This window comes from Xenopus tropicalis, chromosome 8 (genome assembly GCF_000004195.4).
Source record: "Xenopus tropicalis strain Nigerian chromosome 8, UCB_Xtro_10.0, whole genome shotgun sequence".
NCBI lineage: Eukaryota > Metazoa > Chordata > Amphibia > Anura > Pipidae > Xenopus > Xenopus tropicalis.
Window position 1 is genome coordinate 25090259 of NC_030684.2, and position 25780 is coordinate 25116038.

At 44.8% G+C, this 25780-nt stretch overlaps 1 protein-coding gene across 2 annotated transcripts in view; it reads left to right on the forward strand.

Annotated features, from left to right (window-relative positions):
* The window catches only part of itih6 (inter-alpha-trypsin inhibitor heavy chain family member 6), a 43676-nt gene extending 27235 nt beyond the window's left edge, over positions 1–16441 (forward strand). For both annotated transcript variants that reach the window (XM_031891861.1, XM_031891862.1), the window contains 9 exons: positions 391–507; positions 6265–6436; positions 8246–9835; positions 9946–9966; positions 11871–11909; positions 12900–12944; positions 13055–13168; positions 14969–15349; positions 15830–16441. In XM_031891861.1, the coding sequence (XP_031747721.1) occupies positions 391–507; positions 6265–6436; positions 8246–9835; positions 9946–9966; positions 11871–11909; positions 12900–12944; positions 13055–13168; positions 14969–15349; positions 15830–16071 (2721 nt within the window). In that variant the 3' untranslated portion in view covers positions 16072–16441. The remainder of the gene's footprint in view (positions 1–390; positions 508–6264; positions 6437–8245; positions 9836–9945; positions 9967–11870; positions 11910–12899; positions 12945–13054; positions 13169–14968; positions 15350–15829) is intronic.
* The last annotated feature ends 9339 nt before the right edge of the window (positions 16442–25780 follow it).

Here is a 25780-nt window from a genome sequence, read left to right on the forward strand (position 1 = left end):
CCATAATATTTTTCATTTGTGACATCACTCGTATTTGAGTGGATAGGGGATCCTAAAGGAAGGTCCTTTAAACCTACCAGCCATGTACATATACCAAAATATCCAGATTGTCAGGTTGTATGGACAAACCTCCTGACCAAATCTGGGCATGCTTGGGCTGGGGTACAGCTCTGCATATGAATCTGGATATAAAAATAAATAAATTATCTCTGAACAAAACTGGCATGTCTCTGAGCCTCATCAAATCTTCTTGCACTTCCTTATACCCCAGATCTGAGCACTGTCAAAATCCTAAAGCATGTTGGTACATATGTATCATACCATTACGTAACAATAAGTCACTTGGAAATGGTCTGTATGTACTAAACCTTTACCAGTTCAATTACCCAGATTTACAATGGATATTTTGTGCACTACTTTGCTCCGCGAGGCCTGCCGCCGATCCAGAAAGATGTCATCTTTGTCATCGACGTTAGTGGCTCAATGTTTGGCACCAAAATAAAACAGGTATCTTTTATCATGCTGTGTTATCTTTGCATGCCAGTTTTGTATGCTACTATGTATTCTTAAGGTGCTGTGGTCTTGGTTGTTTTTCTTGGAGCTGTACTTTGCCAAAACCAGACTGGGCAGCAGAGATTTATGTGCTCGTTTACACAGCACTTGTATCTGGGGCATTGCTGCACTCTGCATCTCAAGATGGATAAAAAATCCAGTGCAAGTGCATCACAGTGCATCACTCTCAGGCACAAGGACAGGGCTCTGCTGAACCTTTTGTCCCACTTGGAACTTTCTAATTTGTCTATCTGTCTATCTGGCAACCCAAGTTAGTTGGCAGGATGGGTACAACTATGTACCAACCCCAGCGCGCTTTTCATCTTTTTTTTTTTCCCTAATCTTTCTGTATTTTGATCAATGCCCAGCACATAGTAAATGACTCCTGTAAAGCCTTACTGTTGCCACCTTATCTTACTATAGGGCTCATTTACAGCTTCAAGCGCAGTTGCATTTGTGCAAGTTTTGCTTGCTTCAGTTGTGTGTAAAACCCCGTTCATTAAAGGTACTTGTGTCAAAATGTGCTCCTTGCACTCCCATATTGTCATGCTTGCAACTGCTGCCTTCCTGGTCTGAATTGAGCACCGTGGCACCTATTAATGCATAGTAACCCTGGCGCTTACTGCCACCTCTGAACCAGGCCGTAGCTCCAGCACCATAGGGTTGATTCACTAAAGTGCGATAAGCATTATCACATGCTTTTTTGCGTTAAAATTGACCCGCAAAAAAATGCGCAATTCACTAATGTGTTATCACCAGGGCCGCCACAGGGGGGCACAGGGGGTACAGTCGTCCCGGGCCCGGCCGATTTTAACTTTAAAAGGGGGCCCGGCCGTGCTAAAGTTTTCTTAGTAGCTCGGGCCCCCTTTAATCAGTTCCGGGCCCTGTCATTGGTGGTCAGCGGGTGATCCAATTGGTCGCGCCCCGTGCGTACATGCACGTCAGTACGCACGGGGCGCAACCTTATAAAAGGGCCTGTGTTCTGCCGGCACTCAGAAGTGAAGAGGTGTCGGCAGGGAAGGACCTCGCCGCCGCTGAAGATGCCGCCGCTGAAGATGCCGCCGCTGCCGAACTAGACGCAAGGGCTGTGCTGGCTACCAATGTACTGGGGGGGGCCCTGCTGGCTACCAATGCATTAGGGGGGCCCTGCTGGCTACCAATGTACTGGGGGGGGCACTGCTGGCTACCAATGTACTGGGGGGGGCACTGCTGGCTACCAATGCATTAGGGGGGCCCTGCTGGCTACCAATGTACTGGGGGGGGCACTGCTGGCTACCAATGTACTGGGGGGGGCACTGCTGGCTACCAATGCATTAGGGGGGCCCTGCTGGCTACCAATGTACTAGGGGGGCACTGCTGGCTACCAATATACTGGGGGGGGCACTGCTGGCTACCAATGCATTAGGGGGGCCCTGCTGGCTACCAATGTACTGGGGGGGCACTGCTGGCTACCAATGTACTGGGGGGAAACTGCTGGCTACCAATGTACTGGGGGGGGGGCCTGCTGGCTACCAATGTACTGGGGGGGGGCCTGCTGGCTACCAATGCATTATGGGGGCCCTGCTGGCTACCAATGTACTAGGGGGGGCCCTGCTGGCTACCAATGTACTAGGGGGGGCCCTGCTGGCTACCAATGTACTAGGGGGGGCACTGCTGGCTACCAATGTACTAGGGGGGGCACTGCTGGCTACCAATGTACGGGGGGGGCACTGCTGGCTACCAATGTACTAGGGGGGGCACTGCTGGCTACCAATGTACTAGGGGGGGCACTGCTGGCTACCAATGTACTAGGGGGGGCACTGCTGGCTACCAATGTACTGGGGGGGCACTGCTGACTACCAATGTACTAGGGGGGGCCGTGCTTGCTACCAATGTACTGGGGGGGCACTGCTGGCTACTAATGTACTGGGGGGGGGCTGTTGTCTACCATGTATTAGGGGGGCCCTGCTTGCTACCAATGTACTAGAGGGGGGCACTGCTGGCTACCATGTATTAGGGGGGCCCTGCTGGCTACCAATGTCTCATGTCTGTGAGTCCTTTGTACTGGTGGGAGGGGGGCCCAGAAAATGTTGTTGTGAGGGGCCCCGTGATTTCTGATGGCGGCCCTGGTTATCACATGCGTTAAGTCGCATATCGCGTGCAATTAAATAGCACGCAACCGCACTGCGTTAGTTCTCGCACAGAAATAATACTAATGCATGATTCACAAACACTTAGACGCGCTAAATATCACATTAGTCTATGCGAAAATCAACACCTACTTGGGGCAGGCGGTAATTATAGAAAAGAGGCTAGAGTGATGCAGCCTCCAGTTTGCAGGGAAATGGTCATTTTCAAAAAAAGTAGTTTTATGAACATAATGCTATGTATGGCTAATATGGCGTGCGAGCGGTAAGTAGCACACGTGCGTTAATTAGAGTGCGCGACAAGTAGCGCGCTGCGTTAATTAGCGGGCGTTGCGTCGAATACCGCACGAAAATAGTCTTCGCGACTTAAATAATGCAAGCAGCATCGCATCTAAATTAACGCAAATATCCTTTTAGTGAATCGTGTGTTAAGACGCAAAAAATTAGACGCGATAAAATTTTTAACGCATGCTATAAATAGCGCTTGTTTTAACGCACTTTAGTGAATTGACATGTGTCAAAGGGCACATTACACTTGCATCCCAATTTGCAACAAAGTGCAAGCTCAGTTGTGTTAATTTTGACACTTTGGCCGTAATTGCATCAGGTACAACTACCCCTTGCAAACACAACACTGGAATTCTGGGAAACAAATGCTGCTTTATGGGGAAAAAACAGCAATTGTGTATTTCTCACTGTCCTTGCTGACAATTCTTTTCTTAATATGAAACTGCTGTTGTGGTGAGTTCATTCTAGCATGACTTCTGATAGACATGTTTGTGCAGTGCGTGTGTCTGTGTGTGGAGGTGATACCCAGGGGTTATAGACCCACAGAGTGTGGTCTAGATTTGAATCATTAATCTGATGAGTCCTTCAGTTGACACATGCCTGTATGGTGGGAAAAGTACCATGGAATGTGATATTAATTTGTAGAATACAATATGACCTTTATGGAATTCCTTATAAATGTGTCATATTCCTTCTGCACTCTCTGATTTACAACAGATTCATGGACTCCTAGAAGGTCTGACCCCTTAATCTGAAGTGTATAAGTGCGCTGAGCTGTGAAAATGTTTTATGGGGCCGCTAAAAGTGCATACTCAGGTGCCAAACCAGATGATGGCTTTTATTTACTGATAGCCACAGCTATAGCTGTCTGTACATTGTAAGGTCACCAAACAAGTGCCTCTTTCCCCCCATATGCCCTCCTTGGGCCAAACAATCAGATCACAATAAAGACCACATTAATGACCCAATGCAGTTTATAATCCGATGGAAAAATCAAATCTGCCCAATCGGCATTTGCCAGATTTTTATTTAGATGTCAGTCGGTAGGCCTGTTAGAGGGCTCCATGCATGGACAGATAAGCTGCCAAATCCACAGCTTAAATCTGCCTGTGTATGGCCACCTTACTCCGGTTACTGTCTTGAGCTCCACTAAAGAGACAGCCCCACATTTTTGGAACCACTTGAGGTGCCACACGCAGATATTGGGTGGCATAGGTGTAACTAGAGAGGAAGCAGACCTTGTGGTTGCAGGGGGGGCCAGGAGTGTAGAGGGTCCAGTGAGTCCCTAATTAACAAGCAGTTTCAATATATGTCAAATTACAAATTTGTTGGGGCCCTAAATTCAAGTTGCTGGGGGGCTGAGCTACATCTAGTTATGCCACTGTATGGCTGGGGTTTTGGGAAATCTCAGTTAGGCTGTGGATTTTAAGTAGGGGGACTACTATCAACTAAAAACTGGTTTATGTAGCCAGCCACTGGTGTTTTTATCACTAGGCCCATTAGGCAAATGGGTCCTGGCAATATGTAAGGTAAATATGACAAAGGTTTACCAGATACACATCATGCAGCATCTCTTGGGGGGTAGATTCCAGATCTTTATCCTTACCTAGGCAATTAGTAGATTTTTACTGTTGCACTGGTCTGAGAGTGAAAGTAAAGAAATACTGCTGTGAATTAACCCATGGCATTCAGAGTTGGCCTAAAGGCCCAGCACCCAGCCACCACTGCTCCCTGCTCTCACTGCGCTCCCAGCAACCACCATTCCCACTCTGCTGTGCTACTTACTTCACTGTTAAAAATTAAAGATGCCCATGCATTCCACTGTGTAAAGCAGTTATTCCCAACCAGTGTCACAGGAGCAACAAGTTGCTCATTACCCCTTTTGATGTTGCCCTCAGTGGCCTTAAAGTAGGTGCCCAAACTTGAGAGCAAGTTTTGGAAGCACAAGCAGAGCCTCTTGCAGGCTAGCAGTCTGCATGGGGTACTCCAATAAAGTTACTTTTTAATCAAGAATTCTACCTGAAGATTTACTTAGTGAGTGCATGCTCTTCAAAGTAATAGTAATGCATCTTTAACTTTTAGGGCTCTGGCACAAGGGGAGACTAGACGCATGCAACAAATCTCCCTTGTCGCGGGTAACTAATCTCCCCGAAATACCATCCCACTGGCAGAAGTTTCCTCTCAAGGCAACTTCGCAATGTCAGGGAAATTGCGGCGCTGCGTATGCCTTCCCACCGGCGATTTACATTCTCGCCAGTGGGATGGCATTTCGGGGAGATTTGTCACGGGCGACTAGTCTCCCCGTGTGCCAGAGCCCTTAACAGTAAGTAGCACAGCAGAGCAGGGAGCAGTGTGGCTAGCGGTGGCTGGCTTATAGCCAGGTGACAGGGCCCAACAAGGTCTGGGCCCCCTGGAATTTCCCTTTATACTGGTGGGCCAGTCCAACCCTGATGGCATCCAATCAGCAGGCCGCTTTAATCATGTTAGTTCTTTAACTTTTTTAAGATGAAGTTGCCTAACTTCAACATTATTTTGCCCTTATAACTGCTCTGCATGGCAACACAGAATGTACAGTAAAGGTGCAGCTGCAATTTGCATCCAGAGGAAAATCTTAGGGTGGCATTTGCAATCTGCAAGATGTCGGTTTAGGGCACAAAGAGTGTGGCAAAGTTTTCTAAATATGTCCCACATGGTGCAGTAATTGAGATTGAACTAAACATGCTACCCATTTATTTCCTAATTAATTATTTAGCTAGCTATGAAATCTCTTACTCCCTTCAGCCCCTTTGACTGTTCCCAAACACAGTATCAGTGAGTGTTGTATGTGGAATTTTTAAAGCAGAAACGGCACAATCATTCCACAGAGGACATAGAAGGAACTCTGTGTGCAATACAGGATCTGATTATAAGCATTGTCTCCAGGGGAGTAACAAAACCTACTGGGCCCCACATAACATAAATGTCTGAGACCTTTACATTCCTTTTAACTTTTATTTCCAGCACACGGTAATCCTTCATGAGCCTGTAATTAACTAGCTTAGAACTTTGCAAAGAATCTATTTTAATTACTGTACTGTTAGTAGGCAGCCAGTTACAAAAGCAACAGAGCCACGGGTTCATCAGGGCTTTTGCCCCATAATTGCCTCTCACCATAAGCAGTCCGAGGACAGTTCTTGGGAATGCAGCCCAGTTAAATACATGAAATATATACCATAAGTAAGCTAATAGGTAATAAAATGATATTAATAACAATGAGTAGGATCATGCATAATCCTCTGCAAACCCTCCATTTCAACAGACTAAAAGTGCTATGCACGTTATCCTAAATGATCTGCACCGAGATGACTCCTTCAATATCATCACATTTTCTGATGTTGTGCATGTGTGGAGGCCAGGCCAATCTATTCCGGCAACAGCTCAGAACAAAAAGAGCGCAAAGGACTATGTGAATAAGATCGAAGCAGACGGATGTGAGTTGCCCCTTTTTCATGTACCTTCAGAGGGTTCTCAGGCTTTGAAGTTGAACAATGTGTCACATGATAGCTTCAGCATATAACTGTTGTGTGTGCAAAATATGTAAATAAAAGGAAGCCAGAAGGTTCTTGCAGCAAACTCAAACAAACTGGTTTTATTGTCAAAGAGAATCGATCCACAGGGAAAAAGCAATATGTATTCACAAAGCAGATGTAGGGAAAACTGCAGTCCCTTCAATAAGGCAGCAAGCTCTCCTGGTAGGAGCCAGAAAGCTGTTCTTTCTAAATAAAACTGACTAGAAAAATGAGTCCCTGTTCCCAGACGTCTTTAAGGGTGATGGTTTCCCTTAGGGCTGAACACTGCTGGGCTGTGTGGATCCCAGGCTTCCTGGAACACATCCACACAGATCAACTGTTGAGGGCCAAAAAGGAAGACCAACCCCTTTGCAAACACTATGTTAGATTGTGGCAGGGAATGGTCATAACCTAGGGGGCATTAATATAAAATATGTAAACAGAAAAACTAGATACATGGGCTTCTGCCCAGTGAAATAAGGATGTGGATGGATTTAAAGATATAGGGATTGTTAACCCTATAGGTCCCTACATTGTGATCCTGGTAACAACAGGGTTGTTTGCAGGGCTATACCCAGGTTGCTAGAGAACAGCAAAAGGGGGGCAGGACTGAATGTATCCCCTAGAGCAAGAGCTGTCCAACTGGTGGCCCCCCTCTGTGTGCCCCCCCCACCTGTCTGGCTGCTTTGATGGTTTACCTTTGTGGAAGCTTTAAATGGTATCAGTATTGAGATTAAATGGTCCCCTGCAAGGTTCACACCTCATATTCAGGCTGTAATCCCCCTGTATTGTTTAAATATGTAATCTCCTGTACTGTTCACACCTTTTAATCCTTACATTGTTTACCCCCTGCATTGTTCACACCTCAGGCTGTAATCACCCACATTGTTTCCCTGTTCACACCTCAGACTGTAGAAGCAGTGACAGCATTGTGTATGCTGTCTGTGTGTTCCATATACACAGGCAGCATAGTGCACAGAGAGTATGGCACACATAGGCAGGGTAGGGCAAGCAGAGTATGGCACACAGGCAGGGTAGGGCAGGCAGAGTATGTGCCATACTCTGCCTGCTCTATGCTGCCTGTGTGTCCCATACTCTGCCTGCCCTACCCTGCCTGTGTGTGCCTTACTCTACCTGCCCTATGCTGCCTCTGTGTGCCATACTCTGCCTGCTCTATGCTGCCCGTGGGAGGTGAACCTGGCAGGGGTTTGTTCTGGGAGTTTGACAGCATTTGAAAATAGTCATTATATGGTCCCTAAGAGGTGTAATTATGTGCTGGGGGTTGCTGTGCTATCCACAGGGGAAGAGGAGGCATATGGATTTAAGGTTGTGTCTTAATATGGCATAATTTAATTTTTTCACATATGAATGAAGGGTGATATCCCTACAGTGAGCACCAACCATTTGGGGTTTTGCTGCACTACCACCATTAATGTGGGTATAGTCTTAAAAGCTCTTGTGATAACATGGGTGTTGTTTTAAGTGGGTGGGGTTTAAAAAGGTGGAGTGGTCAAACTGGCTTCCATTATCGGCCCTCTACCGTGTTGGCCAGAAAAATTCCGGCCCTCAGTACCACAGAAGTTGGACAGCGCTGCCCTAGAGAACTTGAGAGTTTTGAGATTAGGTAATGCACTTGAGAGTTTGGAGATTTAGTAATAACTGTACCTACTGTTTTTATGCTGTGAAGTTTTTTTTAAAGAGAACAACATATTCTTGAATTATTCTTCTTAGGGACTGATATTAATGCTGCACTTATGGCTGCTGCTTCCATTTTCAACCAAACATCCCATAAACCAGAGAAAGAAACAAGCACAAAGAAGATCCCTCTTATCATCTTCCTTACAGATGGAGAAGCTACGTCCGGTGTCTTGGCCACCAGCCGCATCCTTAGCAATGCCCAAAAGGCCATGGGAGGCACAATTTCTCTCTTTTGTCTGGCATTTGGTGAAGATGCAGACTATAATCTCATGAGGAGGCTGTCTCTGGAAAACCGCGGCATAGCAAGGCGCATTTATGAATATTCTGATGCCACATTGCAGCTAAAGGGCTTTTACGATGAGATTGCCAGCCCTCTTCTGTTTGATATTGAGCTGAACTACCTTGAAGAGAGTGCACAGAACGTGACACAGACACTCTTCCCTAACTACTTTGAGGGTTCAGAACTTGTAGTGACTGGGAAGCTGAAGCCTGGAACCAAAGACCTTAAAGTTCGATTGACTGCTCATAACCAGAAACAGAAGCTGAGCATGGAAAATGACATCTCAATGGAAAACAATAGCACAGAGCCCAACTTTGGGTGCTCTACTAATGTGGAACAGATCCAGTGGTTTGTCCAACGACTTTGGGCCTATTTCACTGTCAAGGACTTACTGGAGGCTAGGATCAAAGCAAATGATACAGTAGCACGGCGGCTTCTCACTGAGAAAGCGACCAACCTCTCTCTTAAGTACAACTTTGTGACCCCTGTTACTTCCTTGATTATAGTCAAACCAGAAGATGAAGAAAATAAAAAGACTACCCATTCCGCTACACCTTTACCGACAACCACTTCTGCCCCCCCTGTGTCTGCTTCCTTTTTCAGTAGTACCACCACAGCGACAAAAACAACTTTGAAGACCAAAATGACTTCTGTCCCTTGGATGTCAAAGACTACATCCAGAGGTATAAAATCAACTTTATCAACAAAGACAACCACAATAGGAACAGTAGCAGCAACCAGCATCTCTACACAGACTTCCCCCAGAGTAACCAGCACCACAAGCAACTCTACACAGACTTCCCCCAGAGTAACAACAGCTTTTCAAGTCAACAGAGCCAAAAGTCACCAAAGTGTAACTTCTAGTTTAGTAACAAATAATCCCACCCTTCAGAAACAGTCAACAGTGCCTATGACTACAAATGCAGTCCTCACTGCCTCCCCAGATTCCCAACACGTGCCCTCGCACCCTGTTGCCACCCTGCATTCACACACCGAAGTTCCTGTAGGAACAATTAGACCTATGACAGAGAAAGCTTCTCCTGTATTATCAGTAGGTACCCCTATTTCCACTAGTGTGCCAACAACCGAAGCTCCATCAGAGTTACTGTCAGCTGCATTGACTGTTGGCACTAGCCTGTCTTCAACTGAGCATGGCTGGGGGGCACAAGCAACCACAATTCCACAATTGCCGAAAATGTTTCCTGTGGACCCCACCTTTCTGAGGTTCCTCGTCCTTCCTGACAGCACTGAACTGCATCAAGAAACATATGCAAATCAAATGTATGTGGAGTCGCTTAACCCACCTCCAATTTACAGCTTTTTAAAAAAGGCAGACGTGACAGGTAGGATGAAGGTTTTTATCAGGTCACCACTCCTATTCCTGTCACTCAGTCACAGTTTCTCATAACCATTTTCAGCATTAACACCTTTTTTTTTTTTCTTAAATGTGCAGGAATCCTTGATTTTTCTGAAGGTAAGTACACTTTCTTTTGCACTTTGTTACCTTACAATCATCACTATTAAATGGTCCTTTTCCAAGACATCTTGCACAGTGTTTTATGCATTGTGTTCCCTGCCCAGTACATAGACAAACTGCAGCAGGTCTCTGCTCTCCAAAACACAGTGCAGTGCTGTATCCAGGGGGAGTTGTGTAGGCAGGACTGCCTTGTTGCCCACTGCCGCTGCACTCTGATCTCAGTGTTAGATTTCTACTTTAGTAGTAGTAGTAGTAGTGGAAGTGCTTTTTAAATGGGTAATAAGGAGCACAATGTTTGCACTTTGTGCTCTTGTTTTTGCACAAGGGTAAAACGAAATGACCTCCTTTTTTTTAAGTACCGTATATACTCGAGTATAAGCCGATCCGAATATAAGCCGAGGTACCTAATTTTACCTAAGAAAACTGGAAAAACTTATTGATTCAAGTATAAGCCTAGGGTGGGAAATGCAGCAGCTAGTGCTAAGTTTCATCAAAATAAACACCAATAAAATTACATTAAATGAGGCATCAGTGGGGTATAGGTTTTTAAATACTTATTTCAAGTAAAAACTGTAAACTAGCTCTGTAAGTGGAGGATCAACAAAAACAATTGTTTTATCAATAATGATACCTTAAGAGTCTAGTGCAGAATGGGACAGGTGAGGATGGTAGATGAAGATAAATTTGGGAAGCGGGCCAGGGCACTGGAGGGTCTGGTTGCGGGTGGCCTAATTTGCACACAAATGACAGAGGGTGCTAGTTTGGGGGGACCCATGGCACCCGACTCAAGTATAAGCCGAGTTTTGAGCACATTTTGGGTGCTGAAAAACTAGGCTTATACTCGAGTATATACAGTATCTGTTTTTACAAGATAAAAAAATTTGAAGTGTAACTTTCCCATCTGAGATTTTTCTGGGCAAATTCCACCTGACACACTCCCTCCAGACAGCAAACTCTTTTTTGTCCACTCCCCACCTGGCCACTGCTAGTTTGCATCATCAGCAAAGTTTAAGGTAGGAATGGGGTTTAGGAGAGAAACTACTATACAGCAGATGCCGTGGTCTGTGTGGTCCTGTCCTCTGGCCCCTTCACGATTGCATGGTCTGCTGTATATTACATTGTTATGCCACTGTATGGTGACCAGATCACTTGAAAATTGAGGGACGCATCTAATAAATGCACATTGCATTGCATTTACATTTAACTGTATTCAATGCAGTCCTTCTAGCTGGATTTTTTTAGACATGTCCCTGAATTTACAAGTGACCCTAAGTTCCCCTGTGCCACTGAGGGACAGGTAGATTCCGTGGCTTTACTAGTGATAAGATAACTAACTAACTAGAAAAGGGTCATCTTCCCCCCTGACGGACTTTGACTGAGCACAATTTATTAATGACCCTCTATGATGGACACAATGCAGCCCCTTTCAGTATAAAGTCACACAAGTGCAAAGGGATGTCCGTCACTGCAGACTTGTCATTGAAATTCTGCTATTGGTGCCCTGGCAAGTTTATTGATATTGGCTGCTTTCTGTAAATCACAAGGAGCTAATCATCTTGTACCATACTCAACAGGAGTGTAACTACAGAGGAAACAGGCCATCTGGCTGCAGGGGGCCCAGGTGTGCAGAGGGCCCAAGGCCCTAATTAATGAGTAATTTCAATATATCTTAAATAGGTCAAATTTCAGTTTTCAATTTTACACCCTTCCTCGGTTCGGGGTTTCGGTGAATCCCTATTAAATACATTGTCTTGTTTTTGTTCAGAGAGGCTAGAAGCTGTAGGTTCTCCTTGATTTCTTTAACAGCCATTAGTAATGTGTTGATAAGTTAAAAGTTAGGTTTTGACCCTTTAAATGCAAATAAGTAGGTCTGACACATTACAGCTGTGATTATTTTGCAGATTTCTATTCTGAAGATACTGAATTTGTCTTTGGTGGTGGTAAGTAGCTAGGCCTGCTGTGTCACTACGATGACATTTAGTGAAATAGTAAATGAGGTTAAAAAAGGACAAATATCCATCACGTGTTGCCCATGTGAAACCTAACTTCAACAATGATTCAAATGTGCTGCCATAAGGAGCAAAATCAGCTTTTTCTATTCATGTCACCTTTTCAGTTGATCATTAGAATAGAAGTGTTCCATAATTTCACATTCTATACTAAACCCCTAGTTAGGGATACAGTTTTGGTAAAATTAAGCATTTCAAAGTTGCATTGGTTTGGTTTTCTTACCCGTTGTTTAGCATTCCTACCTCACAACTCATTTTTACTAAGTGGCTTGTGACTAAACACTAGCCCCAAATCTCTAATTGTGCTTGGGCTCAAAACAAGGTTACAGATATATAGTAACAATTGTGTAACAGTCACCCTGCTATAGTTCCAGGGGTACCCAGGGCACAAATAAGCACTCACCCCAAATCTCACCCTAACTGGCCTTCAGGCTGGGCCCCCTTAGCTCATAACAAGGTTACAGATATATAGTAACAATTGTGTAACAGTCACCCTGCTATAGTTCCAGGGGTACCCAGGGCACAAATAGACACTCACCCCAAATCTCACCCTAACTGACCTTCAGGCTGGGTCCCCTTAGCTCACAACAAGGTTACAGATATATAGAAACTTTGGGGTAACAGTCACCCTGCTTTAGTTCCAGGGGTACCCAGGGCACAAATAAGCACCCAAATCTCAAATTGTCAAGGAGGCAAGGGAAGCAGGTCTGATAAGGGTTGGGGGGCAAGGTGTGAGCAGTGTAGGGGTATACCATAGGGGCATTAGGTGTTGGCCCAGTACTGCCTTTAGCCCCCTGTATAGGTCTATGCAACCAGTTCTAGGTGTTTTAGTCCTTTACACTTCAGCTTGTATGTCTATATTAGCCTTAGTGTGTGTACCTTGTATACAATGCATATTGTTTTGTTTCCTGTTTCTTTAAGCAAACTTATTGGGTGCTCCTGGGCTTCAGACCTTCATGTCCTCGGGTGAGTAACTATTTCATTATATACAAATATTCAACCATATGAAAGATTATTTCATTGTTTAATGTCTAAGAGCCCTTGCTAAACTTTATTTACTCTTCCTTTTTTTCCAGTGGACGGAGACCCCCACTTTGTAGTGAACTTTCCAGAATCCCAAGAGAAGCTATGCTTTACGTTAGATGGACGACCAGGGGATATCTTGAGACTTCTCTCTGATCCTATTGCAGGTACAGCATTGATAAACGGCTTCTTTCATTTTTTTCTTTGTTTATTAAAGGGCCGGTAGCCTCAAAAAGGGAAAATACTCAATATGCATGTATATTCTTTGCTGCCTGGATTGATCCCATTGTCTTCCTTGGCTTACTTGTGATTTAGTTGTTTGGCATTTAAGATCATACACACGCACGCTGTTTGTAATAGTTCATAGACCAATAATTGTAATGCAAGGTGTCAGTTGATGTGTAAGGACTACAATTAATACACCACCAGGAGTTATGTAGGTGCATTTTTTCTAATGTATATATGTATAACTTTATATATTTACATTATAGAAAAATACTCATAGGGTTCCGTGACCTGAAAGAGCACTCAGCTATGGGCCTTGTATCAGTGATGTAACTATATATACAGCAGATCACGCCATCGCAAGGGGGCCCGGACTACTGGGTCTGCTGTACCTTTGGGGTATATTTATCATGCTGTGTAAAAAGTGAAGCATTACCAGTGATGTTGCCCAGGGCAACCAATCAGCAATTAGATTTCAACAGTTACAAAATCAAAGCAAAGCATCTGATTGGCTGCTATAAGCAACATTACCGGTGATGCTTTACTCCACTTTTTACACAGCATGATAAATATACTTAGTCCCCCCTCGCCGGCCACTCCCCTAACTTAAATATATAATGGTGCAGTCGAGCCAGGAGGTGTGGCACGGTCAGAGCTGACAGGAGAGGGGGTGGAGGAGGAGGGACTGGTCGCGCCTGGCCCTCTCAAAAGATTTTTCTGTAGGGGGGCCCAGTGCGACCAAGTTATGCCACTGCTCTATATGCCTATGGAACTCCTTGGTGATTTATAATATCCTTCTTTTTACAATAGAGGGTATAATATTAACTATATAAGATGTTCTGGTAGAACCCCAGGAATTGTTTCAGATTATCCCCATTTCCAAAGAAAAAATACATGGATAAGAACCACATAGGAAGCTATAGAGGTATAGAGGCCTTGGTACAGATAATGGGCCTGGGGCTCCAATAGCTCCTGCTGACATTCACCACCATTCCACCATGGTCCCAGCTGCTCGTCCTCTGCACATGGTTATGTAGGCCCTCCTCCTGCTAATGTTCTTTTTCTTTCATTTTTGGATGAGTTCTTTCCAAATGAATGAGCCTCTTATAAGCAGTTCTGTGCTTTGACAAGTGGACCTACCAGTGCTTCCACACAGTCAAAGCACATTGTGTTTACAAGATGGTCAATCATTTGTAAAGAATAATGAATAAAACACTTGGAATCTTAAAGGGGGGGTTCTAACTCTTTGTAGCTTTCAACTGGGGGTCACTGACCCCAGCAGCATAAAAATTATTGCTCAGTTTTACTGTTATTGTTACTATTTCTAACTTATTTTTCTATTCAGGTCTTCTCCAGTTCATATACCAGTCTCACATTCAAATCACTCCCTGGTTTCTTAGGTAATTTGGACCCTAGCAACCAGATAGCTGCTGAAACTGAAATCTGGAGAGCTGCTGAACAAAAATTTAAATAATTAAAAAACTACAAACAATGAACAATGAAGACCAATAGCAGTTTATCTCAGTATATTACTCTCTTCATCATATTAAAAGTTAACTCAAAGGTGAACAACCCCTTTAACTTTTACAAGGGTCTCTAAGATTTTGGAGCAATGCTACTTATTCCAACGTGGTCATATACATTATTAGGCACATACACAGTCCAACTTATTTTGGACTGCATGTTCTAGGTGCATTTTATACAGAATTAAACATTATACTATAAACTGTCATTCTATGCAGGTATCACAGTGAATGGACATTTGATGAAGGCTCCACTAAAAGTTGGCTTTGAGAGCAGGATTCGTACCTACCTTGATGTCATCACTGTGGTTATTGACCGGCCGCGTTCCAAATATGTCGTCAGCATTTCACTTCAGAACTTGACCCTTACTGGAGAAAAACAGCAAACGTTTGCCATCAGCCTTCCAGTATTTCTCCAGAAGCCCAGCCTGGCTATCAGAGTGGTACCATCAACCAATGTCACTATATGGATTGGGCGTAATGTGGAGCTACTGATTATTTTCCATCATTATCAACACCCCTCATACCTTCAGCTTGATCATCTGGGCTTCTACATTGTGAATGCAGAAGGTTTATCCTCTAGCTCTGGTGGTCTTTTAGGTCAGTAAATAATTGGAAAAAATTATATACTTAATGTAGGAAAGCGCAACGTTAACAATGCTAGTCCTGCAGGGAGTTCTAGGCACTGTATTGTTTGCCATCTTACATCTAAAGCTTGCCATTCATGCTCAGATTTGGTTGAGCACTTTGGTTAATTTTGACCATTCTGCCTAACAGTTTGGGAATTTATGGCCAGTCACACTGCCCCAGGTCAGTGGGCATCCCCATACAAGGACCTTTTGGGTTGGGGAAAGCGGAAGCAAGCTACCTGTTTTTTTAGCAGGGTTAGACTGGGGTTCCAGGGCCCATTGGGACTGCTGTCTGGGGGCCCATCACAGTTGCAACATCAAAATCCTTTGACTGACTCTGCTTGAACAAGTAAAAATAAAATATTTTTAAGGCATATCAGCATCATATATGTCTTTGATATTCACACTTTAGTGGTATTATTATACTTAGACTTGTGATACTCTTTTTCAGGACAGTTTCAGAATTGCCACATGGAAGTAACCAATCAGAAGCTGAGCCATGATTTGACCCTATCAGGAACTGTGATTCGAAATAAACAAACAGCACCAACTACATTGGTTGAAAAAACTGTGAAGGATTCTACTGCCCAAGTACACGTGGCCAAGTGCTGGCTGGTAAAACATGGAGACATTGAAGAGATTCTGGATGGAAATTACCTCTCCTACCTAGTGTCAGATCTTCGGGAGATGTGACATGACATGCACAGGGATTAAAAACTGCGGGTGGGAGCACAAGCTTTGGTGCCATCTATTGAGGAAATGTATAAGTGCAGAACTGCTGCTGTATGTTTGTGGGGGGTGAAATATAAACTAATCACATTGTAACAGGGGATCCAGAAGTTTAAATTAATGAAAGGGAATTATTGTGTTTAAAATAAAAAATAATACTATTTTCATTTAAGCATAGCCTTAAACAATGTCATTTTCTGTCTCATGTCACTTTGTGTCAGTTCCCTTGTTCGGAGGCTGCTGTAGAGGATCTTTCATGTGATTATTTGATGCAAGTATTTCTTTACCACATCAAAGTTTGTAGCCAATAAAATATTTGGATAACTTTACGGTTTGTAGGCTAGGCTATACATATTTACATAGGTTGCCTCCATTGCAGTTAACAGGCAGAATAAAGGGCATTCTTCCTTCTTATGGGTTAAAGGAGAAGCAAAGGTTTAATTACTGGTGGGTGCCTCTCCAGTTATCGTAATCACTTACAACAAAGAAGCCATGTTTTTGTTCTACTGCACATGCCATCGCCTCAGGGGATTGAAGAAAGAAGAAGCAGGAAAAAGATGGCCTCTTGCTCCCACCTGGTTCTCTTCTGTCCCTGCAGTTTCCTTAGTGCATGTGGGGCTTTCCTGCCTGTCCCTATTCCCCTATTTCCTGGGCCTGAACTTGGACACTGTTTGGCAGCCTTCCACCCAGTTTATGCCCATTTGGTCTGCATGGACCTGCTTGGTCCTAGACTGGCATAAACTACTGGTTTCTACTCTCAGCCATAAAAATATATCTGCGCTATTTTTTTTTTATAGATTATCCTTTTATTGTTTTAAACAACATACATAAAACAAAAACAACAAGAAAAAACAAAAAGCAGAGAAAAAGAAATAAACATAGGGAGGGAGGTTATATATAACTGGTTACAGTATTGCGGTAACATATTAAACATGTTTCAGTTCTGTTATGGCAAAAGTAATATAATAAAATAGGTTCGGTTGGTATGACAAAGATCTCAATTGTACAGCGCCGGTCCATTCAATTATATTATACTAGGGGGCACATTTACAAAAGCATGAACGCTCGATCATTCATGCGAACGCTCCGAGCGTATTTGCGCCGATTTTTTCGGGCGTCCACGCGACTTTTTTGTACGGCGCACGACTTTTTCGTACACCGCACGACTTTTTCGGACGTTTGCACGAAAAAATCGGAAAGGTTTTAACGCTGTTTACAATTGTTCGGTACGAAAATTTCGTGACTTTCGGATCGCCAATACGATATTATCGTGACTAATATTATTTTTTCGTAAGCATTTTCGTGATATTTGCAATCTTACGAATTTTCGTTTCCAATACGATTTTTTCCCATTCGTGATTCGGATTCGTGGATTAGTAAATGTGCCCCTAGGTCTTGCATGTAGTGCGGACATTTTTAAGTAAGTGACTGTTGCATGAAGGGTCTAGTTAGGAAATTAAGGTCATCTGTATGTGCAGATTGGGGTGTTGCATTTTATATTAAGGAGCCTTGTCCACCTAGGCCTGCCTTCCACCATGGGCTCCAAATTTTCTCAAATTTCTTTTTGGAACCTCTGGCTAGCAAAGTAAGTTTAATGAGGGGCAAAACTTGATTTACCAGGGTAATACAGTTTTGAACTGTAGGAGGTCCAATATCTGCGCTATTTTGATATGGGGTCGATACATGGCACATGTTTGTTTAATCTACAATTACATTTTCAGATATTTAATCAAGACCTCCAAATCTATGAAAGCTTTGTGTCTCAGTAGTGGGAACAAAAAGACGCGTTTTCCTATTTTGATTTGCCGAATTTGTATTTTCCAAAAATATATTATTTTCTGGTGGTAAACTTGTTTTTTTGTTGCTTGCACTACAGTTCACATCTAGCACTACATGTTGCCTCTTGTTTCCCTACATTAAACTGGAACTTTGAACCTAAGCATGGGGAAGTAAAAGAATACTAGAACCCTGTGGAAAGGTGACCAGATTTTTTGAGTGAAATCCAGGGACAGGAGTAGGGGAATGGCAGAGCGTGAAGTGTGATGCAGCAATTTTTTTACCATGCCCACGTTGGGAGACACGCTCCCAATAAACCACTCCCTGTTTTACAGATACACCCTCAGTAAATATATACAGTGGAGGAAATAATTATTTGACCCCTCACTGATTTTGTAAGTTTGTCCAATGACAAAGAAATGAAAAGTCTCAGAACAGTATCATTTCAATGGTAGGTTTATTTTAACAGTGGCAGATAGCACATCAAAAGGAAAATCGAAAAAATAACTTTAAATAAAAGATAGCAACTGATTTGCATTTCATTGAGTGAAATAAGTTTTTGAACCCTCTAACAAAAAAAGACTTAATACTTAGTGGAAAAACCCTTGTTTGCAAGCACAGAGGTCAAACGTTTCTTGTAATTGATGACCAAGTTTGCGCACATTTTAGGAGGAATGTTGGTCCACTCCTCTTTGCAGATCATCTCTAAATCCCTAAGGTTTCGAGGCTGTCTCTGTGCAACTCTGAGCTTGAGCTCCCTCCATAGGTTTTCTATTGGATTAAGGTCCGGAGACTGACTAGGCCACTCCATGACCTTAATGTGCTTCTTCTTGAGCCACTCCTTTGTTGCCTTTGCTGTATGTTTTGGGTCATTGTCGTGCTGGAACACCCATCCACGACCCATTTTCAGTTTCCTGGCAGAGGGAAGGAGGTTGTCGTTCAGGATTTCACGATACATGGCTCCGTCCATTTTCCCGTTAATGCGAATAAGTTGTCCTGTGCCCTTAGCAGAAAAACACCCCCAAAGCAAAATGTTTCCACCCCCATGCTTGACGGTGGGGACGGTGTTTTGGGGGTCATAGGCAGCATTTTTCTTCCTCCAAACACAGCGAGTTGAGTTAATGCCAAAGAGCTCTATTTTGGTCTCATCAGACCACAGCACCTTCTCCCAGTCACTCACAGAATCATTCAGGTGTTCATTGGCAAACTTCAGACGGGCCTGCACATGTGCCTTCTTGAGCAGGGGGACCTTGCGAGCCCTGCAGGATTTTAATCCATTGCGGTGTAATGTGTTTCCAATGGTTTTCTTGGTGACTGTGGTCCCTGCTAATTTGAGGTCATTAACTAACTCCTCCCGTGTAGTTCTAGGATGCTTTTTCACCTTTCTCAGAATCATTGACACCCCACGAGGTGAGATCTTGCGTGGAGCCCCAGAGCGAGGTCGATTGATGGTCATTTTGTGCTCCTTCCATTTTCGAACAATCGCACCAACAGTTGTCACCTTCTCTCCCAGCTTCTTGCTAATGTTTTTGTAGCCCATTCCAGCCTTGTGCAGGTCTACAATTTTGTCTCTGACATCCTTGGACAGCTCTTTGGTCTTTCCCATGTTGGAGAGTTTGGAGTCTGCTTGATTGATTGATTCTGTGGACAGGTGTCTTTTATACAGGTGACTAGTTAAGACAGGTGTCCTTAATGAGGTTGACTAATTGAGTAGAAGTGTCTAACCACTCTGTGGGAGCCAGAACTCTTAATGGTTGGTAGGGGTTCAAAAACTTATTTCACTCAATGAAATGCAAATCAGTTGCTATCTTTTATTTAAAGTTATTTTTTCGATTTTCCTTTTGATGTGCTATCTGCCACTGTTAAAATAAACCTACCATTGAAATGATACTGTTCTGAGACTTTTCATTTCTTTGTCATTGGACAAACTTACAAAATCAGTGAGGGGTCAAATAATTATTTCCTCCACTGTATATATATATATATTTGATTTCAGTTGCATGCCTAATACCCCCAGAACTCATAGCAGGATGACACAGTGCCCATTTCATGTGTAACAACCCCGGAACTCATAGCTTGATGACTGCAGTGGCAATTTCATGTGTAACTCCCCCAGAAATCAGAGCAAGTTGTGCCTGCACATGGAAGCACTGCTTCAGTCTGGGTGCAGGCAGATGCAGCATATTTCAGCCAGAAACTACTGGCTGAAATATGCTGCTTGTGACTGCACCCAGGCCAAAGCAGTGCTTCCAGGTACAGACACAATTTTCAGATTCTTCAAGCATAGGGGCCGATTTTTGGTGTGTGTTTATCCGCAGGCTGAATATCTGCCCTGTGCCTGCTGTCCCTTGCACATATCCACAGTGATGTGCCTGCCCTCCCTCCTGCTCACATGTGTGTTCTTCTGCACTTGCTCGCGCATGTGTGCATCCAGGGGGGAGGTTAGGGTGGAGGAAGCAAAGGCGAGGTGGCCGGCCGGGTTGCCTAAGGCGCCCGGTCAGCTTGTCCTGTCCCTGTCTGTCAGCCAAGCCAAATCTGCAGTCTGTTAAAAAGTTCTATCCCTTCCCTCACCAAAAGGAGCCAGTATAGGGATGGGAAATTGAAACAATTCTCCACAAGCACAATCTGTCTTCCTGCCACAGTTCTGCTTCAGGCTTTTCTGCTGCACATGTCTGCCTGCTTGCACCCCCTAACTGGTAAAAAATTCAGCTTTGATATATTTTTGCACAGGGACTTTTGAAAGTTATTTCATGTTGCAATTCTCTAAAGCGACCAAAGTCCTGAAATGGGGCCTGTCCTTGTGGTATGGGGACGGATGGTAAGCATTCCCAGGGCCACCTACCATGCCCCGACCAATACCCCAAAAAGATCCATAGGTGTTGCCTTGTGGCACTAAACCTGTGTAATGGGCATGGGTTTAACACTGCAGTTTAGTGATGTGCAGATCGAGAAAACCTTGACCAGCACCCGGCCCTAATCCTAACCCGAAACCTACCCAACCCGGTTTCTCTCCACTATTTATAGACCCGTGCCCACCCTGCAATGAGGTCACAAAAGGGGCAGGGCGTGCTGGGTGCGCTCCTATAAATACAGAAGCCGGAAGAGGTGGCCAGCAGTGTAAGGTTGCAGGCAGGGAGAGCGAGCCGGAAAGCTCAATCCGAAGCTGCACGCAACCCGCAAGTGATGTGCCGAGGTCGGCCTGAAACCGCCCGACCCGGGCTGACCTATATATCACTACTGCAGTTCTGTTTAAGGCACCCCTTATTTCTAGAAACAGTCGCTAATTGATATATAAGATTGTATAAATGCAGCTGGTCAGTTGTATACCCAGACCAAGTACAACTCCTACAGGGAGAGAAGTCCACAACTTCTCAGCCGTCAAATTTTAAGTTGCTAGGAGTGTGTCTTTAAGGGTGAATTCATGAAAAATGCATAGAAATCACCAGTGGCTTCTTGAAGCTATTGGCTATTCATACTGTCTTAAGTAATAGTGACACGTTCCAGGAGCATTCCAGGGCTGCACACTGCTCCTGTAGGGTGGGGTACTGTTTACATTTTTATTGTACCCAGTAAGAGCACAGCACATTCCTTTAGCTCAGCATGTTAGAGGGATATGCATTAGTGATGTGCAGGCCGACATAAAATCCACGGGACCAATGGTTTTATCCGGGGGTTGGGCAGGTTCGGGCTAACACTCACACAACATATTTAGGTTGCGCGTGGGGGTCAGGCTGAGCTCTTCCTGCTGCCCTCCTTGCCCATGTCCTAACTGTGCCCCACCTCTGCTCCCAACAGTGCTCTTAAGTTCTGCCCCATCTCTGACATCATGGAGGAGGGCTGGCGGGGTAAATAAGTAGACACGGATCTAGGGATGTGCAGAAACCACTTTTTTGGATTCGGCAGAACCCCTGAATCTTTCGCAAAGGATTTGGCCAAATACCTAACCGAATCCAAATCCTAATTAGCATATGCTAATTGGGTTTTAGAAGGGTTAAATGTCAGAAGATTTTAGAATAATTTGCAACTTCCAGTTTTACGTGACAAAAAGTCTCATGATTAGGCCAGGACAATTCTGCCGAAAAAGGCCGAATCCCAAACCGAATCCTGGATTCGGTGCATTCCTACACGGATCTGTGGGTCAGGTGCTGGTAGACTTTCGACCTGCACATCACTAACATGGACCCCCAGCAGCTTTAGAAAGTAATAAGTCTGCAGGGCGTAAGTTTTTGCACTAGAAATTTTCTACCTTCCCAAATAACTTGACCTCATTCCCTTCAGAGCCTTAGAGAATGAAGCTAGTTGCTTGGAAAGGGAAAAGGGAATATTATTGCAGGGAAGGGAGTGAGGGAAGGCAAAGGGAACAGAGAACATTTTAAAGGTCCCCATACACGGGCCGATTCTAGCTGCTGTCGGTCCCTTGGACCGATTCTGTAGTATGGGTACTACCTACAGGCCTGCCTGACCGATATCTGGCCTGAAATCGGGCAGATATCGATCGGGCAGGTTTAAAAATCTAGTTGGATCGGGGACCGCATCAACGAGCCAGAAGTCTGGCAGTAATGAAAATGAGCTGCAGCCATCTATCCAGAGAGCAGGAAGCTGAAAGTATTTCTGTTGAGCCTGACCCTAACCATCAGATTTCCATGCCGCTCACAATTTCTGCTGTGGGACTGGACTGCAGGGGATAAAACAACTGACAGTCCAATCCCACTACGTGTTTGACAGCCCCTTCCTTACTGCACTTCTAAACACCAGTTCTACACCTGTAGGTGAGCTTCTTCCAGGAACTGCATCAGGATTCAGCACTTATTTTAAACTCAATCAACTTATTGACCGTGACAGAACAAACTTCCTAGTAGTGCTTTTCATATCCACCTACGCATGTGAGAAAATTTAATTTGAATATATATATAGATATATATGTGTGTGTATATATAATATGCACTTATCCTGATAAGGAGCCTTTAGCTTTGCTGGGTACGAGGTATAATACACAGACAGGGGCTTTGTTTGCAGCAGCTAAGAAGATTCATATGCACTATTTCCATTTTAAATCTATGCATATTGGGCATCAAACTGTTCAGTAGACCTTTGGCAATCATATGTAAAAAGTGTGCGAGATAAAAGTGGCAAATTGGCGATTTCCGGTAATGTCATAAAAACTGCTAACGAGGCAGAAATCCTCTGAATCGTGTCAGCCGGATGCAATAACCATGCCTGGCAACATCATCATGTGGCCAGAAACATCAACATGTGAGAACGTTGTGTTATGACATCTGAGGTTTGCACAAAAACATTGGCAAGGCAAGGAGCACACCCCTTTGTCTGGGTTTATAACCCAGCAAAGGTGGCAACCCTAAATGCATATCTGCTTTCTGCAGGCAAGCCTGGGCCTGGTGGGCCCCAACACCCCAGATGACACTTTGTCATTATTTTACTGAGCTGGCCAGTTGTAAATACATAGGGGGAGATTTATCAATCCACGAACGGCCTGTTCGTTCGTTCGATCGGACCGTTCGTGCTTTCTGCAACTTTTCGTACCTTGCGTATTTTTGCTGATTTTTTCGTTATTTAATGCAACTTTTTCATACTGTGCGTAAAAAAAACCGCGTCAAAATCGTATTGTCGCAACGAGTAAGAAAGTTTCGGATTCATTCAAGCTTCGGTATCGTGACTTTCCTTGGGCCAGGTTGGAGCTGCAGCGTGCCATTGAGCCCTATGGGAAACTTTCCTTGGGCCAGGTTGGAGCTACAGAGTGCCATTGAGCCCTATGGGAGACTTTCCTTGGGCCGGGTTGGAGCTGCAGAGTGCCATTGATTCCTATAAGAGGCTTTCCTTGGGCCAGGTTGGAGCTGCAGAGTGCCATTGAGTCCTATGGGAGACTTTCCTTGGGCCGGGTTGGAGCTGCAGAGTGCCATTGATTCCTATGGGAGGCTTTCCTTGGGCAAGGTTGGAGCTGCAGAGTGCCATTGAGCCCTATGGGAGACTTTCCTTGGGCCGGGTTGGAGCTGCAGAGTGCCATTGAGCCCTATGGGAGACTTTCCTTGGGCCAGGTTGGAGCTGCAGAGTGCCATTGAGCCCTATGGGAGACTTTCCTTGGGCCGGGTTGGAGCTGCAGAGTGCCATTGAGCCCTATGGGAGACTTTCCTTGGGCCGGGTTGGAGCTGCAGGGTGCCATTGAGCCCTATGGGAGACTTTCCTTGGGCCGGATTGGAGCTGCAGAGTGCCATTGAGCCCTATGGGAGACTTTCCTTGGGCTGGGTTGGAGCTGCAGAGTGCCATTGAGCCCTATGGTGACTTTCCTTGGGCCAGGTTGGAGCTGCAGAGTGCCATTGAGCCCTATGGGAGGCTTTCCTTGGGCCGGGTTGGAGCTGCAGAGTGCCATTGAGCCCTATGGGAGACTTGCCTTGGGCCAGGTTGGAGCTGCAGAGTACCATTGAGCCCTATGGGAGACTTTCCTTGGGCCGGGTTGGAGCTGCAGAGTGCCATTGAGTCCTATGGGAGACTTTCCTTGGGCCGGGTTGGAGCTGCAGAGTGCCATTGAGCCCTATGGGAGGCTTTCCTTGGGCCAGGTTGGAGCTGCAGAGTGCCATTGAGCCCTATGGGAGACTTTCCTTGGGCCGGGTTGGAGATGCAGAGTGCCATTGAGCCCTATGGGAGACTTTCCTTGGGCCAGGTTGGAGCTGCAGAGTGCCATTGAGCCCTATGGGAGGCTTTCCTTGGGCCAGGTTGGAGCTGCAGAGTGCCATTGAGCCCTATGGGAGACTTTCCTTGGGCCGGGTTGGAGATGCAGAGTGCCATTGAGCCCTATGGGAGACTTTCCTTGGGCCGGGTTGGAGCTGCAGAGTGCCATTGAGCCCTATGGGAGACTTTCCTTGGGCCGGGTTGGAGCTGCAGAGTGCCATTGAGCCCTATGGGAGACTTTCCTTGGGCCGGGTTGGAGCTGCAGAGTGCCATTGAGCCCTATGGGAGACTTTCCTTGGGCCAGGTTGGAGCTGCAGAGTGCCATTGAGCCCTATGGGAGACTTTCCTTGGGCCAGGTTGGAGCTGCAGAGTGCCATTGAGCCCTATGGGAGACTTTCCTTGGGCCGGGTTGGAGCTGCAGAGTGCCATTGAGCCCTATGGGAGACTTTCCTTGGGCCAGGTTGGAGCTGCAGAGTGCCATTGAGCCCTATGGGAGACTTTCCTTGGGCCAGGTTGGAGCTGCAGAGTGCCATTGAGTCCTATGGGAGGCTTCCAAAATCATGCACAGAAGGATCAACGTCGGAAAGTTTTTCCTGCATTTTACGATTGTTCGGATATGAAAATTTCGTGACTTTCAGATCGCCAATACGATATTATCGTGACCAATACGATTTTTTCGTAAGCATATTCGTGATATTGGCAATCATCAGAAATTATCGTTTCCAATCCAAATTTTTCCCATTCGGGATTCTAACTCGCGTTTTGATAAATCTGCCCCATAGTGTCAATGATATTAATATGGACAGTGTAGAAAAGGCTAGACAATAGGAAGAGCTGTTTATTCAGAAAACAAGGGTAACTCAGGTTTGACTACAGTCCTAATTGACAGTCACAGGAATTGCCTGACACTTAATAACTACAGTAATTATTGCGTAAAATCAGCTATTTGCCCCCAAAAAGATCAAAACTGACTAATATAATTACGCAAGCTACCAAGTTATCAAAATAGCCACAACCCAAGGTAATGCTTATTTGTAAGGCAGGCTGCTGGAGACAAGATGGTGCTCTTTTCGCGCTTTCAAGCAGCTTTATTGAGACAGGACAAAATTCCTAACGTAGTCACAATATCCACAACAACAATGGTTCTGGTGCTTTATTAGTAATACGGGTCGCCACAACTAAGATGGAGCTCAGATCTTCGCGCTTTTTAACA